General features: G+C 41.4%; 1 protein-coding gene across 4 annotated transcripts in view; it reads left to right on the forward strand.

The window, feature by feature from the left end:
* malt1 (MALT paracaspase 1) overlaps positions 1-12,993 on the forward strand; it is a 122,959-nt gene that overhangs the window by 86,792 nt on the left and 23,174 nt on the right. For all 4 annotated transcript variants that reach the window (XM_069924020.1, XM_069924018.1, XM_069924016.1 and 1 more), the window contains exons 11-12: positions 10,903-11,080; positions 12,735-12,809. In XM_069924020.1, the coding sequence (XP_069780121.1) occupies positions 10,903-11,080; positions 12,735-12,809 (253 nt within the window). The remainder of the gene's footprint in view (positions 1-10,902; positions 11,081-12,734; positions 12,810-12,993) is intronic.

Below are 12,993 nucleotides of genomic sequence, written 5' to 3' on the forward strand. Positions count from 1 at the left end.
CACCATGGAATTGCATCTCAAGTTATAAATATATTAGTAAATTTTGTTTAACAAAAAGTCAAGTGAAGAAATGGAAAGTGTTATGCAAAGCAATGCTCAACTACTACGCTTCTCATTTTTCTTTCATTTTGTGCATTTAATCTCAGTGTATTTTCCTCCTGAAATGACACAAAATTAACTAAGTCAGCAAACAAAGTGACAAACTTGGAAGAAGCCACTTCATCAGTCATAGTAGATGTGGTGCAGCAGAAGTTCTTTTTGCATCGACAGGATCTTCCTTCCATAAGCAGAGCAGACATGTAAGACAACTATTTATGTTTGCAAGCAAGATAGTGGAATGTCTGAAGCTGAGTGAGGTGGCAAGTGCCCACCCACACATCCTGTGGCTGTTGCTGGAAAGGTTTTTTTTTAATGCAGATAATGTTGATAAAATTCTATCTGCTTTTGACACCAGAAAAAAAAAAATTAACTCTTTGCAACATGCAGAGAATAACAGTGAGTTTTGTGTTGATTAGTGGTCAAAGGAGTATGTTTTTTTCTGCCTTTCAGTGAAATTAATTTATACTATAGCTTTCCCAAGTTTACCCAGTATTGACTGGGTATTGATACCACAAACAGTCAGATTTAGGATCAATCAGAGTATTTTCTTTTTGGTTGACTTGCTATCATAGCTGCATTCACTCCACACCACATCACAATAAAAACAGTTGCTGCTGTGCTGCAGTTTACCCGTGTTGGAGATCAGGAGATCTGCTCTAAATGACCATGCCTTTGTCTACATTAAAGACACGATGACTAAAAACCCATTTGCTTGCACCAGCATAAAATGTGAAAACACCCTTCCTGATCTCAGTGGTGAACTTCCCCATTCACAGGGCCAAGAGCCATCTACTGGCCTCTCAGTTCTGTCCTCGACCAATTTGTTATCTCTAATTCAGAACTGTGAGAAAGATCTCATTTTCAATGCTGGAATATTTTTTCAAGTGTTCCTCAAAATGTTGATATGCTGAAGTATGAAAGCTGTATGTTTTGATACCTTAAATAAGATAGCAAATTTTTTTTTAAGAACTATGTGATAATTTTTCCCCATGGTAGATTGCATTGCACCATTCCGGAAATTTGATCAATTCCACCCATCTGTCACTCGCGATCCTTCCTTAATATTTAATTGGTTGAGTATGAGTTGATGCCTTTCACCATGCACTGCTGGGAAATGGGATACACTGCATTGGTGTATCACTGGTTGGTATTCCCAAAGCAACCTTGTCTTTTCCCCACACTGCTAAATTGGAAAACCTGCTGAGCCCACATTTACCAGATCATCTTCAAAAAAGTGTTGGACTTTCCATCTTTAATTGGAATGTAGATTTCTAGACTTGCTTTCCTAATTTTGCACTGCCCAACATCAAAGCACTATCGCACATGAGAGACTGCACTGTCAGTCTTTCAACTCCAACAACATAAAAGTCCATATTTTCAAACTCCAAGTGCAAATTCAACACCTCCTCACATCTAATCTCTCAAACTTCACGGTCACTTGAGGAGATTTCAACTTATACATTAAACTAGGCTCAAATCTTAAACTGCTGTTCATCAGAGACTAGATCGAGCTCTGGTTTAACACATCACCTGAAATATTCTGTATCAATTTATGTGTTGAGATCTTGAATCACTACTAAGTTCAACTCCTGGGAAATGTTGATTTCATAAATGCAGTTCAAAGTAAAATTTGACATTCTCTGTAGTGTTTTAGAGTCACAGAATACAGAACAGACCCTTCAGTTCAGCTCATCAATGCTGAATGTTGGCATTCTGTTCTAGTCCCATTTGACCATAAGTCATAGGAGCAAAAATTGACTATTCACCCCACTGAGTCTTCCCTGCAATTTAATCATAAGCTGATCCATTTTCCCACTCAGCCGAGCCTTCTCCCCATAATCTTAGATGACCTGGCTAATCAGGAACCTGTTAATCTCTGCCTTAAATGTACTCAATGAACTAGCCTCCACAACCACCTGTGGAAACAAATTCCACAGATTCACCACCCTCTGCCAGAAGAAATTCCTATGTATCTCTGTTATTAGTGGACCTCCTTCAAGCCTGAAGTTGTGCCATCTTGTCCTAGACTCTCCCACCATGGGAAACAACCTTTCTACATCTACTCTGTCCATGTCTTTCAGCATTTGAAATGTTTCAATGAGACCCCCCCCCCCCTTTACATTCTCCTAAATTTCAATGAGTAACGGCCAAAAACTGCCATGATAGTCCTTTCATTCCCAGAATCATCCTTGTGAATTTCCTCTGAACCAATGCCAGCACATCCTTTCTTAAATGCAGATCCCAAAACTGCTCATAATACTCCAAGTGAAGTCTTATAAACCCTCAACATTCACATCCCTGCTCTTATATTCTATTCCTATTGCCATTGCCTGTATTTGGTTCATTTACTTCTCAGCCCATCTTGTTTCATTTCATTCTCAGCTCTTCTTATCCATATATTTGTCCAAATGTCTTTTGAATGTCAAAAACATACCCACTTCCTCAATTTCCTCTGGCAGCTTGTTCCTGATCTGGACCCTACTCTGATTTTTTTTTAAAGTTTCCCCTCAGGAATCCTAAATTTCTCCTCTCTCACCTTAAACCGATCCCTCTAATTCTAGAATCATCCAACCTTGGAAGAAAAAGGTGTGTTCACTTTAACCATACCCTTCATGATTCTCTAAGGCCATCCCCTCAACTTCCTACACTCTAGATTCAGCCTATCTAACCTCTCTCCCTAATTAAAGTCCTCATCAGTCATTTTAAATCACCTTTGAATCTCTTCCAACTGATTAATATCCTTCTATAGCAAGGCAATCAGAATTGCACGTGGTACACTTAGTGTGGAGTCATCAATGCCTCGTAAGCTGTATCATGAAATCCAAACTATATACTCAGTACCTTACTCAATGAATGCAAGGATGCCAAACGTTGCCTTCGACATCTGGTCTACCTGAGTAACCAGTCTCAGAGAACTATGCACTTGTATCTTTGGGTTTCTATTCTACAACATTCTCCAGGCCCCTCTCATTACTGTGGGAATCTTACCCTACTTTGACATACCAAAGCACAATACCTCATGCAGTTCAGAGTTAAGTTCAATTTGCACTCCTTGGCCAGCTTTCCCAACTGATCTAGATCCTATTGTAACTTAGATTTTATTCCTCACTGTATGCTACACCACCAAATAGGGTGCAAGGAACTAAATTTGTCAATGGATTATTCTGAGAGCTGGCACAGACATAGTGGACAATGGTTTTCTCATGAGAAATAGAAAAGATAGATCTTTTGGCAATAAAAATTCACAAAATTAATTCTGTTGTAGCTACTATTTATTGAAAATATGAATAATGTACCATAAGATATAGATTAGCCATTGCCAACTTGTTTTTGGCTATGGCCCCCTTGGGACTCTGCTCAAAGTTCATAGACCCCCTTACCTGTGCAATAGTCAAGCTCAGTTGATTTCTTCCATACTTGTCTCCTACTGACTGCATTTAAAAAAATAGGGATTTCAGTCTGTGGCCCCCACTGAGAATGGCTAATGTAGATGATAAAAGAAAGAAATGCTGGAAATACCTAGAAAGATAAATTGGATCTGTTGTGAGTTAAACAGTGTTAATCTTGCAAGTCAGCAGTCTTTAAGGATTCATCAAATTTAAAAAGTTAATTCTGTTTCTACCAGGGACATGTCTATGGCAGAGTCTGGCACTTCGGCTTAGAAGGGTAAGTGGGAGAAGAGGAGAGCTATAGTGATTGAGGATTAGATAGGGACCAGATAATTGGTTCTGAAAACAGGATCCAAGCCCCTGGATAGTACGTTGCCTCTCAGGATCCAAGGTCAGGGATGTTTCAGATCGAGTCCATGGCATTCTCAAGCAGGAAGGTGAGCAGCCAGATGTCGTGGTCCACATTAGTACCAATGACATAGGAAAAGGGATCAGGACCTGAAGAGGGAATATAAGGAGATAGCAAGGAAGCTGTAAAGCAGGACCTCAATGGTGGTAATCTCTGAATTGCTGCCTGTGCCATGTGCCAGTGAGGGCAGAAATAGGGTTCCAGCAGTTGACTGCGTGGCTGAAGAGTTGCTGCAGGGGCAGGAGTTCAAATTTGTAGATCATTGAGATCTCTTCTGGAGATGGTATGACCTGTACCAATTGAAAGGGAAGTGTGGTGTGTGGTGGTACACCACCGGCCTACTGCAGGAGGTAACCTCTGTATCTGCAGAAGAGCACAGGGACAAGACAAACACCTGGCATGCTGTCAATCAGCCGACCTGAATGGACCAAGCCCCACCCGATAGGCTATCAATCACCCTCCAGGATATAAGCTAGATCTGGCCCTTTGAAGACAGTCTCAAAGCTTGCAACAGCATTCCTCACAGGCAGCTCTCTGGAAGTTTATGTCAAATAAAGCCTGAAGAACAGACTTTATGTTTTGTGTATTTGCTTCTGTTCAATAGGGCACCACAATTTATTCGACATAAAATTTAAAGCTGCTATGGAAAAGCTGAGTGCTGAGAGCCTCGAAATTGACCCACGCCACCCAGATGCACAAACACGCTTCAAGATCTGGAAGCACACAGTCGAAGCAATCATTGAGGCGCACGCCGACGACATCCTTGACTCCAACCGAAAAAGGCTCGTTTTACTCCGATTGAAGCTGGGTCCCTGAGCCTTCCAGGCACTCCAAGACTGGACCGGATACTCGGAAGCAACGAACACCCTCAAGACCATGTATAAACCTCCCACGAACGTGGTCTTCTGAAGGTACCTCCTAAGTATCTGTGCCCAGCTGCCCGGGGAGAAGGCTGAGTCCTACCTGGGAGCCCGACCTTGTCTGGCTGAACCCAGGGTAAATGAAAGGGAGGTCGAGAGACTGAGAGAGATGCCTATGTCCAAGGGCTATGTGCGAGAACCATCAGGCAGAAGGTAGTCCGAACCCTGCACACCGAAGTCTTCAACTCCAGGCTTTCCCAGGCCTCCGCATGGTCAGCGCAGATGGCTGCTGTGGCCCTAGACCAGATTGGGGATGAAAGCACCGCTGCTACAGGCGCCCAGCACCCTTGTAAGTACTGTGGATCCTGGTATGGATCTGAATGCCGATCGTGCCAAAACTACCCGGCCAGAAACCAGTACTGTTCAAGATGTGACAAGAAAGGCCACTTCACTAAAGTATGCCTCTCAAAGCCCGCCAGCAGCTCAGCGGCCCTTCTTCTCGATCCCCATCATGTGCAATTGTTGGGCGACGCCACTGCCCCCGCAGCCACTTCCAGCCTCCCCAACCCTGGCGGCTCAACTTCCGGCCTCACGGGCAGTGATTGCCGCGTGCACTCCATGTGCCTAGACCAGTCCTCGCCCTCACCAGGGCTGCCTCGTGAAGACTACAATGGCGTCACTTCCAGTCTATGGAATGACATTACTTCCGCCGCCCATGATGACGTTGCCCTCGCCGACAGCTGACAGCGTGACATCACTTCCCCTGGCGCAACTAGCGCAGCTGGGAGAGAAGGCCAACCATGTCTCACACTCCCATGCAGTGCCGCCATTTTGGGTCGGTCAAGTGCATGCGCCTCCAACGACGATGGTACCGACAATGATGACAACATGGTCAACACAGGCACAGACCAGGCCACCGTACCAATGCACCCGGACGCCGCTAACCGCCGCACACCACACCCATTGCCTACAGAGAGCACCACCAGTTGACACTCACCTCTCCCGATGCTTGCAGAGGATGTCGACGGCCACGACTCACCTTCTAATTTTCAAGAAGTTGGTGGATTCAATATTTCATTTAAATTATTTGAAACTATTTTATTTTAGTTGGAGTAACTGCCATTTATTAGAGTAGTATCTCAAAAATCAAGAAAATTAGACATGCAGCTTCTTCCAACAGAGAAGAAGCAAGAAGGCAGCTCCTGGCTTGTTGAAACATTGTAGACCTTTAGTTTAAAGATGTGTGAAAATGCTTGATACCAACCATGCGCATGGAAATTTTAAATAATTCACAAAAGGGTTAGATATAAAGAGTATTACAGTAGGCTGATTAATCACAAGAACTAGATTAGAACAGGTTTTGACTTTTAAATCTTGGTAATTATAGGCAGTTTCTTAAGACCTTGGCGCCTATGGGCTTGATTTTGATATTTATTTTGAAGGAGTCTTAAACTCATCATGTTGACACATTCCAACCTGAACAGATGCAAAGCTGAAACATGATGCATACATAGTGATGAATGATCATGTGCAATCTATAAAGGCATTTTGTTTCTTCATATTGATAGTTTGTCAAGAAGGTGAAATTTAGGTCTATTTACAGAGCTCACTGACATTTACATCAGTGGAGAGTCACTTGTCAACACATCATGATTCACTTGCATATCAAGTCACTGGCTTGCAAATATGTATTCATAAATTTCAATTGATGTATGAAGACATTGGAGATTTTAATTTGGTTCCTTACCAGCTGAATGATTTATTATTATATTTGTATGTATTCTCAAATGCACAGTATGACTTTCAGTGATTTACACTTTCATACTTGACTCTGCTGCTTTAGTTAATAAGAGCTCTCTACATTTTTGTAAATGTTGTTTCCTTTAATGAATTTCATGGCAAATTATGGAGCTATATGTATAACTAAAGGTCCTGTTAAATATCAACATAGTTACCTTTATGTAAAGCTTCAAGAGAAAAGTGAGATATTAAATAAATATTTCTCATTGGCCTTCACTGGAGAGAAGATTATGGAGGCTTATGACCTGAAGTAAACAAATTGCAATTTTCTGGACCATATATAAAGTACCAAGAAGGAAGTGTTGATGGCTCTGAAGTACCTTAAGGTGGACAAATCCCCAGGGCCTGATCAAGTGCATCTTTGGACCTTGTGGGAAGCTTGGGAAGAAATTGCAGAAGCACTTGAATCATCGTTGGTCTTTGGTGAAGTGCCAGAAGACAGGAGGATGACTGATGCCTTGCCATTATTTTTAAAAGATTACAAGAACAAGTCAGGAAACTACAGACTGGTGAGCCCATTATCGGTAGTGGAGGGGATTCTGAGGGACAGGATCTCCCAGTGATTTATTCATGTGAGATCATGTCTTGTGAATTTGATAGATTTTGAAGAGGTGATCAAAAGGATTGATAATGGCAGGGCAGTAAGTGTTGATTATATTTACTTTAGCAAGGCCTTTGACAGGTTAGTCTGGAAGGTTAGATCACATGGGATCCAAGATGACCTGACCTCTTGGATTTAAAATTAGCTTGAAGGAAGGAGTCAGAGGTAGACATGGAGGATTACTTTTCTAATTGTCTCTTTTCTGATTCTGCTTTTCTGTGAGCAGTGCTGCAGGGGTCAATCCACTGTTGTTTGTTTTAAATGTATATATTAACAATCTGTATGTACATGTGGTTAGTATATTGCAGATGAGACCAAAATTAGTTGTGATGTGGATAGTGAGGAAGGACATCTAATGTTACTACAGTTTAAAAAAGGGCTAAGAGTAGCAAATGGAATTTAAATTTGATCTGTGTGAAGTGTTGCACTTTGTTCAGTCAAACCAGGGTAGGACTTGCACAGTAAATGGTAGAATGTTGGAGTATGTTGGAGACATAATTGCTCAGGTGTATAGTTCCCTGAAAGTGCTGACTTGGGTGGATAGTGTGGCAAAGAAGGCACTTCTGAGGGTATTGAGTGCAAAGTTTGGACCTCGTGATTCAGTTGAACAGGTGTTCGTAAGGTGACACTTGGAGTACTGTATGCAATTCTGGGGTCGCCCAACTATGGGAAGGCCATCAAAGTTGGAAGGGGTACAGAGGAAATTCATCAGGATGTTACGGGAATGGAGGGCTTGTGTTTTAGGGAGAGGTCAGATTGGCTGGGTCTTTATTCCTGGTGCAGAGGAGGTTGATGGGTATATATAAATTCACAACATCCATAAATGCTCACAGTGTATTTTCCATGGTAGATGATTCTAGAACTAGAGAGCATAGGTTTAAGCTGAGAGGGGAGAGATTGAAGAGGGACCTAAGGTGTGACTTTTTCACTCTAAATCTGGAATAAGCTGCCAGAGGAAGTTATAGAAGCAGGTACAATTACAACATTCAAAAAACATTTGGAAAGGTACATGAATTGGAAGAATTATGGACCAATGCAATTAAATGAGACCAGCTCACACATTGGTTGAAGGTCCTGGTCTGTATTATATGACTCAAAAGTCTTTATATCTTTCAAGTTGAATGGATGGGAACTCACTTTTTGAATGAAAAAGTACAATCTGTCAGTATTTTTCTGGAATTCTGGACAAGTTGTAGGTTTCCTTCCATGAGGAAATATCTACTCTCTGCTTGTGGTGCCTCCAACATTCGTTGAAACCCCAAGTTAAAAGATGCTCAAGTAGTGTGTGAAACTGAGAAAGAAGTTGGTGCATTTGAAAAGTCTCAGGGAATTTAGTGGGTAATTTTGAGCAAAAATTCATCTTATTGGCATCATAATTACATAAGAAATAGGAGAAGGAGTAGATCATTTGGCCCATTCAATAAGTTCATGGCTGATTTGGCTTTGGACTCAGATCCACTTACCCACCTGTTCTCACAACCCTTTTTTTCCCTCCATTATTCAAAAATCTCTCTTTCTGCGTCTTAACTGTATTTAATAATGCAGCCTCTACTGCTTCATTAGAAATAGAACTCCGTAGATTCACCACTCCCTGAGAGAAGCAGTTCCTTGTGTGAGTCTCTTAAAAACTCCTTTGAATCTTGAGGCTGTCCCTAGTTCTAGTATCACCTGCCAATAGAAGCCACCTCCCTGCTTCTATATTATTTATTCCTTTCAGAATTTTACATTTCTATAAGATCATCTCCTCCCCTCCAAAAACAGTCTGATTTGATATTTTTTCTTCCAAACTGGATGATCTCACATTTATCAACATTGTACTCCATCTGCCAGACCCTTGGCCACTCACTTAACCTGTCTCTCTGTGAATTCTACTCAATTTGCTTTTCAATTCAATATATTATCATCAGTAAATTTAGAATCGCTACCCTTGATCGGCTCCTCCGAATCATTCACATTTACTGTATGTATTGTAAACTGTTTTGGGCTCAGCACTGATCCCTGTGGTGCACCACTAGCCACTAATTGCCAACCAGAGAGAGGAATGCTCATTTATCATAATTTGAAAGTATTGTAGGTATGCTTTCATGTCAGATACTTTTCTTTCTGCTGATCATCTTTCTGTGTCTTGGTGAGCCAATCTGCAGAAAGGCAGAATATAGGTCAAGTGATCTCTCTGCTGCTTGGCATTGACACAGAAGGGAATATAACCTTGTGGCTTTGTAATGCTGCACGCGGATGTCACAGCGACAGTGCAGCTGTCTAATCACTAACCCAACATTGGCACCATTCCCCTGATTTTGATAAGTGCAGTATGAGCTTTCATGAGCTCTACAGTCTTGTACTTGGAGGACTAATAATTCAATTGATCTATAAAGTCAATGTTATTAAATATCCAGACAATCAACTAAAAGCAGTCATACGTAGAAAGGGTTGAAAGAATGGCATTTACTTGCTTTTGTTAGGCCTCACTTCGAGTACTCTGCAGTTGTGGTTGCCCATTATCAGAATGATGATTCAGAAAGAGTACAGAAGAGATTTACCAGGATGTAGCCTGGATTAAGGAGGTAGGAGTTATGAGGAAAGTTTGTACAATCTGGAATGTCAAAAGTTGAGGGGAGGCGAGAGGTTTACAAATTATGAGAGGCATAGATAGGGTAGATAGACATAATCTTTTTCCCCCAGGGTAATAATATCAAATATTGGATGATATGCATTCAAGGTGAGGGGGAAGGTCTGTTTAAAGTATTCTTATACAGTGAGTGTTTGGTGCCTGGAAACGCTACCAGGAATAGTGGTGGGAGCAGGTTCGATAGAAGTGTTTATGAGGCTTCTAGATAGGCACATGAACATGCAGGGAATCAAGGGATGTGCAGGCAGAAAAAAAGTTATTTAAACTGGCATTGTGTTCAACACAGACATTATGGGCTGAAGGGCTTTATCCTGTGCTAATTGTTCTATGTTCTCTAAACAAAGAAGTAAAGCTGGTGATTATCTAAATGCATAAGATTTTTCTATAGTTATAACATCAGTGAAGACTGGTGTACCTAGTAGTTGATTTCTGGTGATGCTGCAACCCACAGCTCCAAGTTTTGGAAATTCCGTTGCCAAATAGGAGTGATAATGGGGTGTGTTTTTTGAAGCGCTCTTGGAAGTTTCCTCTGATAGAATTCAGTTAGTCATCTAGAGAAAAAGATGAATAATCTTAAAACATGGTGAATTTGACGTGGAAGCTTCAATAATAATTAGATGTTGCATTATCAGCATTCACTTCTTGCCCTCTTGTTTGTTGATTTTGGGTTCTTATCTGAATTTGCCAGCAGGATCGCCAGTACCAGAAACCTGAGTCTCATGAAGGTGAGATCAATTGTGATTCAACATAATTGTCCGTGATTACTCAACCATATAGATCATGGAGCAAATGTTCCATTTTCCTGAGCCAGCCTAAAAGGGAAGAAGGCAAAGTGTGTCTCATCAGAGTAGGATTGTGAGCTACGATTGGACTGGTGTGCTATCTCATTTAAATACTCTCTCCATGCTTTGGGATGGCTTCTTTTAGCAGAGATTCACAAGAAGTTTACCAGTAGTCCAAATGCCTGATGTTACTTCAGATCAGAGGAGCATGGAGAGCAAAGTTGGGAAGTCCTTAAAAAAAAAGCTGGTATTTTTCTTCCTGGTATTCAGTGAAAGTATCTGTACACTGTGGTTGGTGCACTTACCAATGTATATCTGGGTTAATTATTACAGGTTTGTTGTACTATGCTGGACATGGATACGAAAACTATGGAAACAGTTTTATGGTGCCGATTAATGCTCCAAATCCCTATAGGTCAGCAAACTGCTTGTGTGTTCAGAGTATCCTAAAGCTAATGCAAGAGAAAGAGACTGGATTGAATGTCTTTTTACTGGACATGTGCAGGAAAAGGTAAATCTAACTATTAAAAAATGACAACTGTTTTAATTATTACAATTAATTATAGTAATTTAATTTGCTTTCATTTGTCTGTTGAAGATAAAGATCTGTAAAATGTGACAACAAAACAGTTCTAATGCTGTCTGTGGCTTAGCTGAGACTGGGCTGTGGCTGTGAAGACATATCCCAATAGCTAAAATGCAACAGCAATATTAGCAACCTTTCAACGACTTAATTGCAAGCACTAAAACTGAACAAATCCCTTTTTAATACTAAATTCAGCTTTCTTTTGATCTTTCAAAATGTCTGCCTTCTTCCACAAATGTGACTTCCCCTCACCACCATCAACTCAGCCCTCATCTGCATCTCTTCCATTTCCCACTTATTTGCCCTGGCTCCCTTTGCCCCCAGATGCCACAAACGTAGAATCCCCCTTATCACCCCATCAGCCTCCACATCCAACACATTATCCTCCAGAATTTCCAGCACTTACAACAAACATGATCCACTACCAGTCACATCTTCCCATCTCCTCTCCTCTGCCTTCTGTTGGGACCTCTGTGATTCTCTCATGCACTCTTCCCTTCCCCTCCCCCACTGGCATCTTGCTCTGTGGTCGCAGGAGATACCACACTTGCACCCATATCTCCTCCCTTGCCACAGGCCTTTCATGTGAAGCAACACTTCATTAGTGTATCCACAGGACTGATTCATTTCATCCGGTGATCCCGTTGTGGCCTTCTCGACATTGGAGAAAATAGGCGCAGATTGGGAGATTGCTTCACTGAGCACATTCACTCTGTCCACACCAGTGTCAGAGACTTCCCAGTAATCAACCATTTCAATTCTATGTCACGCTCCCATACTCACATGGTTGTCCATCGCCTTATGTACTATCTCACCACAACTACCCGCAAATTGTTGGAATGAAACCTGATTTTCCGTCTGGGCATTCTCCAGCAAGATGAAATTAACATCAACTTTTCCAGTTTCTGCTAGCCTGCTCTCCTCTCCCCCCTTCCCTTCCCCTTTCCTGTTCTCCCCTCACTTTGCCTCTATTCACTCAGCCATCCCTCCTCTCCTTGATCACTGCTATCCCCTCCATCCCTTCTCCACCTATTACCATCTGCCTTTGCGACCACACCTCCCCCCCTGCTCTTTTGTTCGGACACCTGCTGACATTTTTCCATACCTTGATGAAGGGCTCAAGCTGAAATGTAGGTTATGTATTTTTACCTTTGCTATATAAAGGACACCGTTTATCCAGCTGAGTTTCTCCAGCTTTGTGTTTTCACTCATGTTCTTCTCCCCCTCCCTTCCACCTCAGCTTCTCCACTCCAAGGAAATCAAACCCAACCTATTCACTCTCCCCTCATAACTGAAATGTTTCCTTCTAGCATTTGTGTTTTTGAGACTGAAAGAAAGGGGTGAAAAGTTCCTCAGGTACAATTGAATAAATGCTGCTCTTTGATTTATGACCACAAAATGGAAGTTCTCTTCATTCCTTGTCTGCCTTGAATTACCTTATCATAATGTGGTATCTGTTTAAAATATGCCATTAAAGTTAATGCAATGTGAGTGGTGAATGTGGGTATAAGACTATGGTGGATTCTCATGTGGATGTATTGTACTGTGTGGAATGTACAAAATGATTCTGTGTTTTTAGGAATGTCCACGATGACACAATTCCAAATATGGAAGCCTTAAGAGTGACAGCCAATATTGTGTTTGGATATGCAACGTAAGTCTATCCACTGAAGGTCGTGATTCTGTTAATATGTAGACAAGTTATTGAAATTCATAAATGTAGGCAAATTAGTGATCCAAATGTCAGACAAGTTTTAACTGCTTGTTCTTGAGTGAACAAATTAAAAGCAACAATAATGTAAAAATGGAAAATTGGATTTTGTGATTTCTTGATCTGT

This window comes from Narcine bancroftii, chromosome 3, assembly GCF_036971445.1.
Source record: "Narcine bancroftii isolate sNarBan1 chromosome 3, sNarBan1.hap1, whole genome shotgun sequence".
Classification (NCBI taxonomy): Eukaryota; Metazoa; Chordata; class Chondrichthyes; order Torpediniformes; family Narcinidae; genus Narcine; species Narcine bancroftii.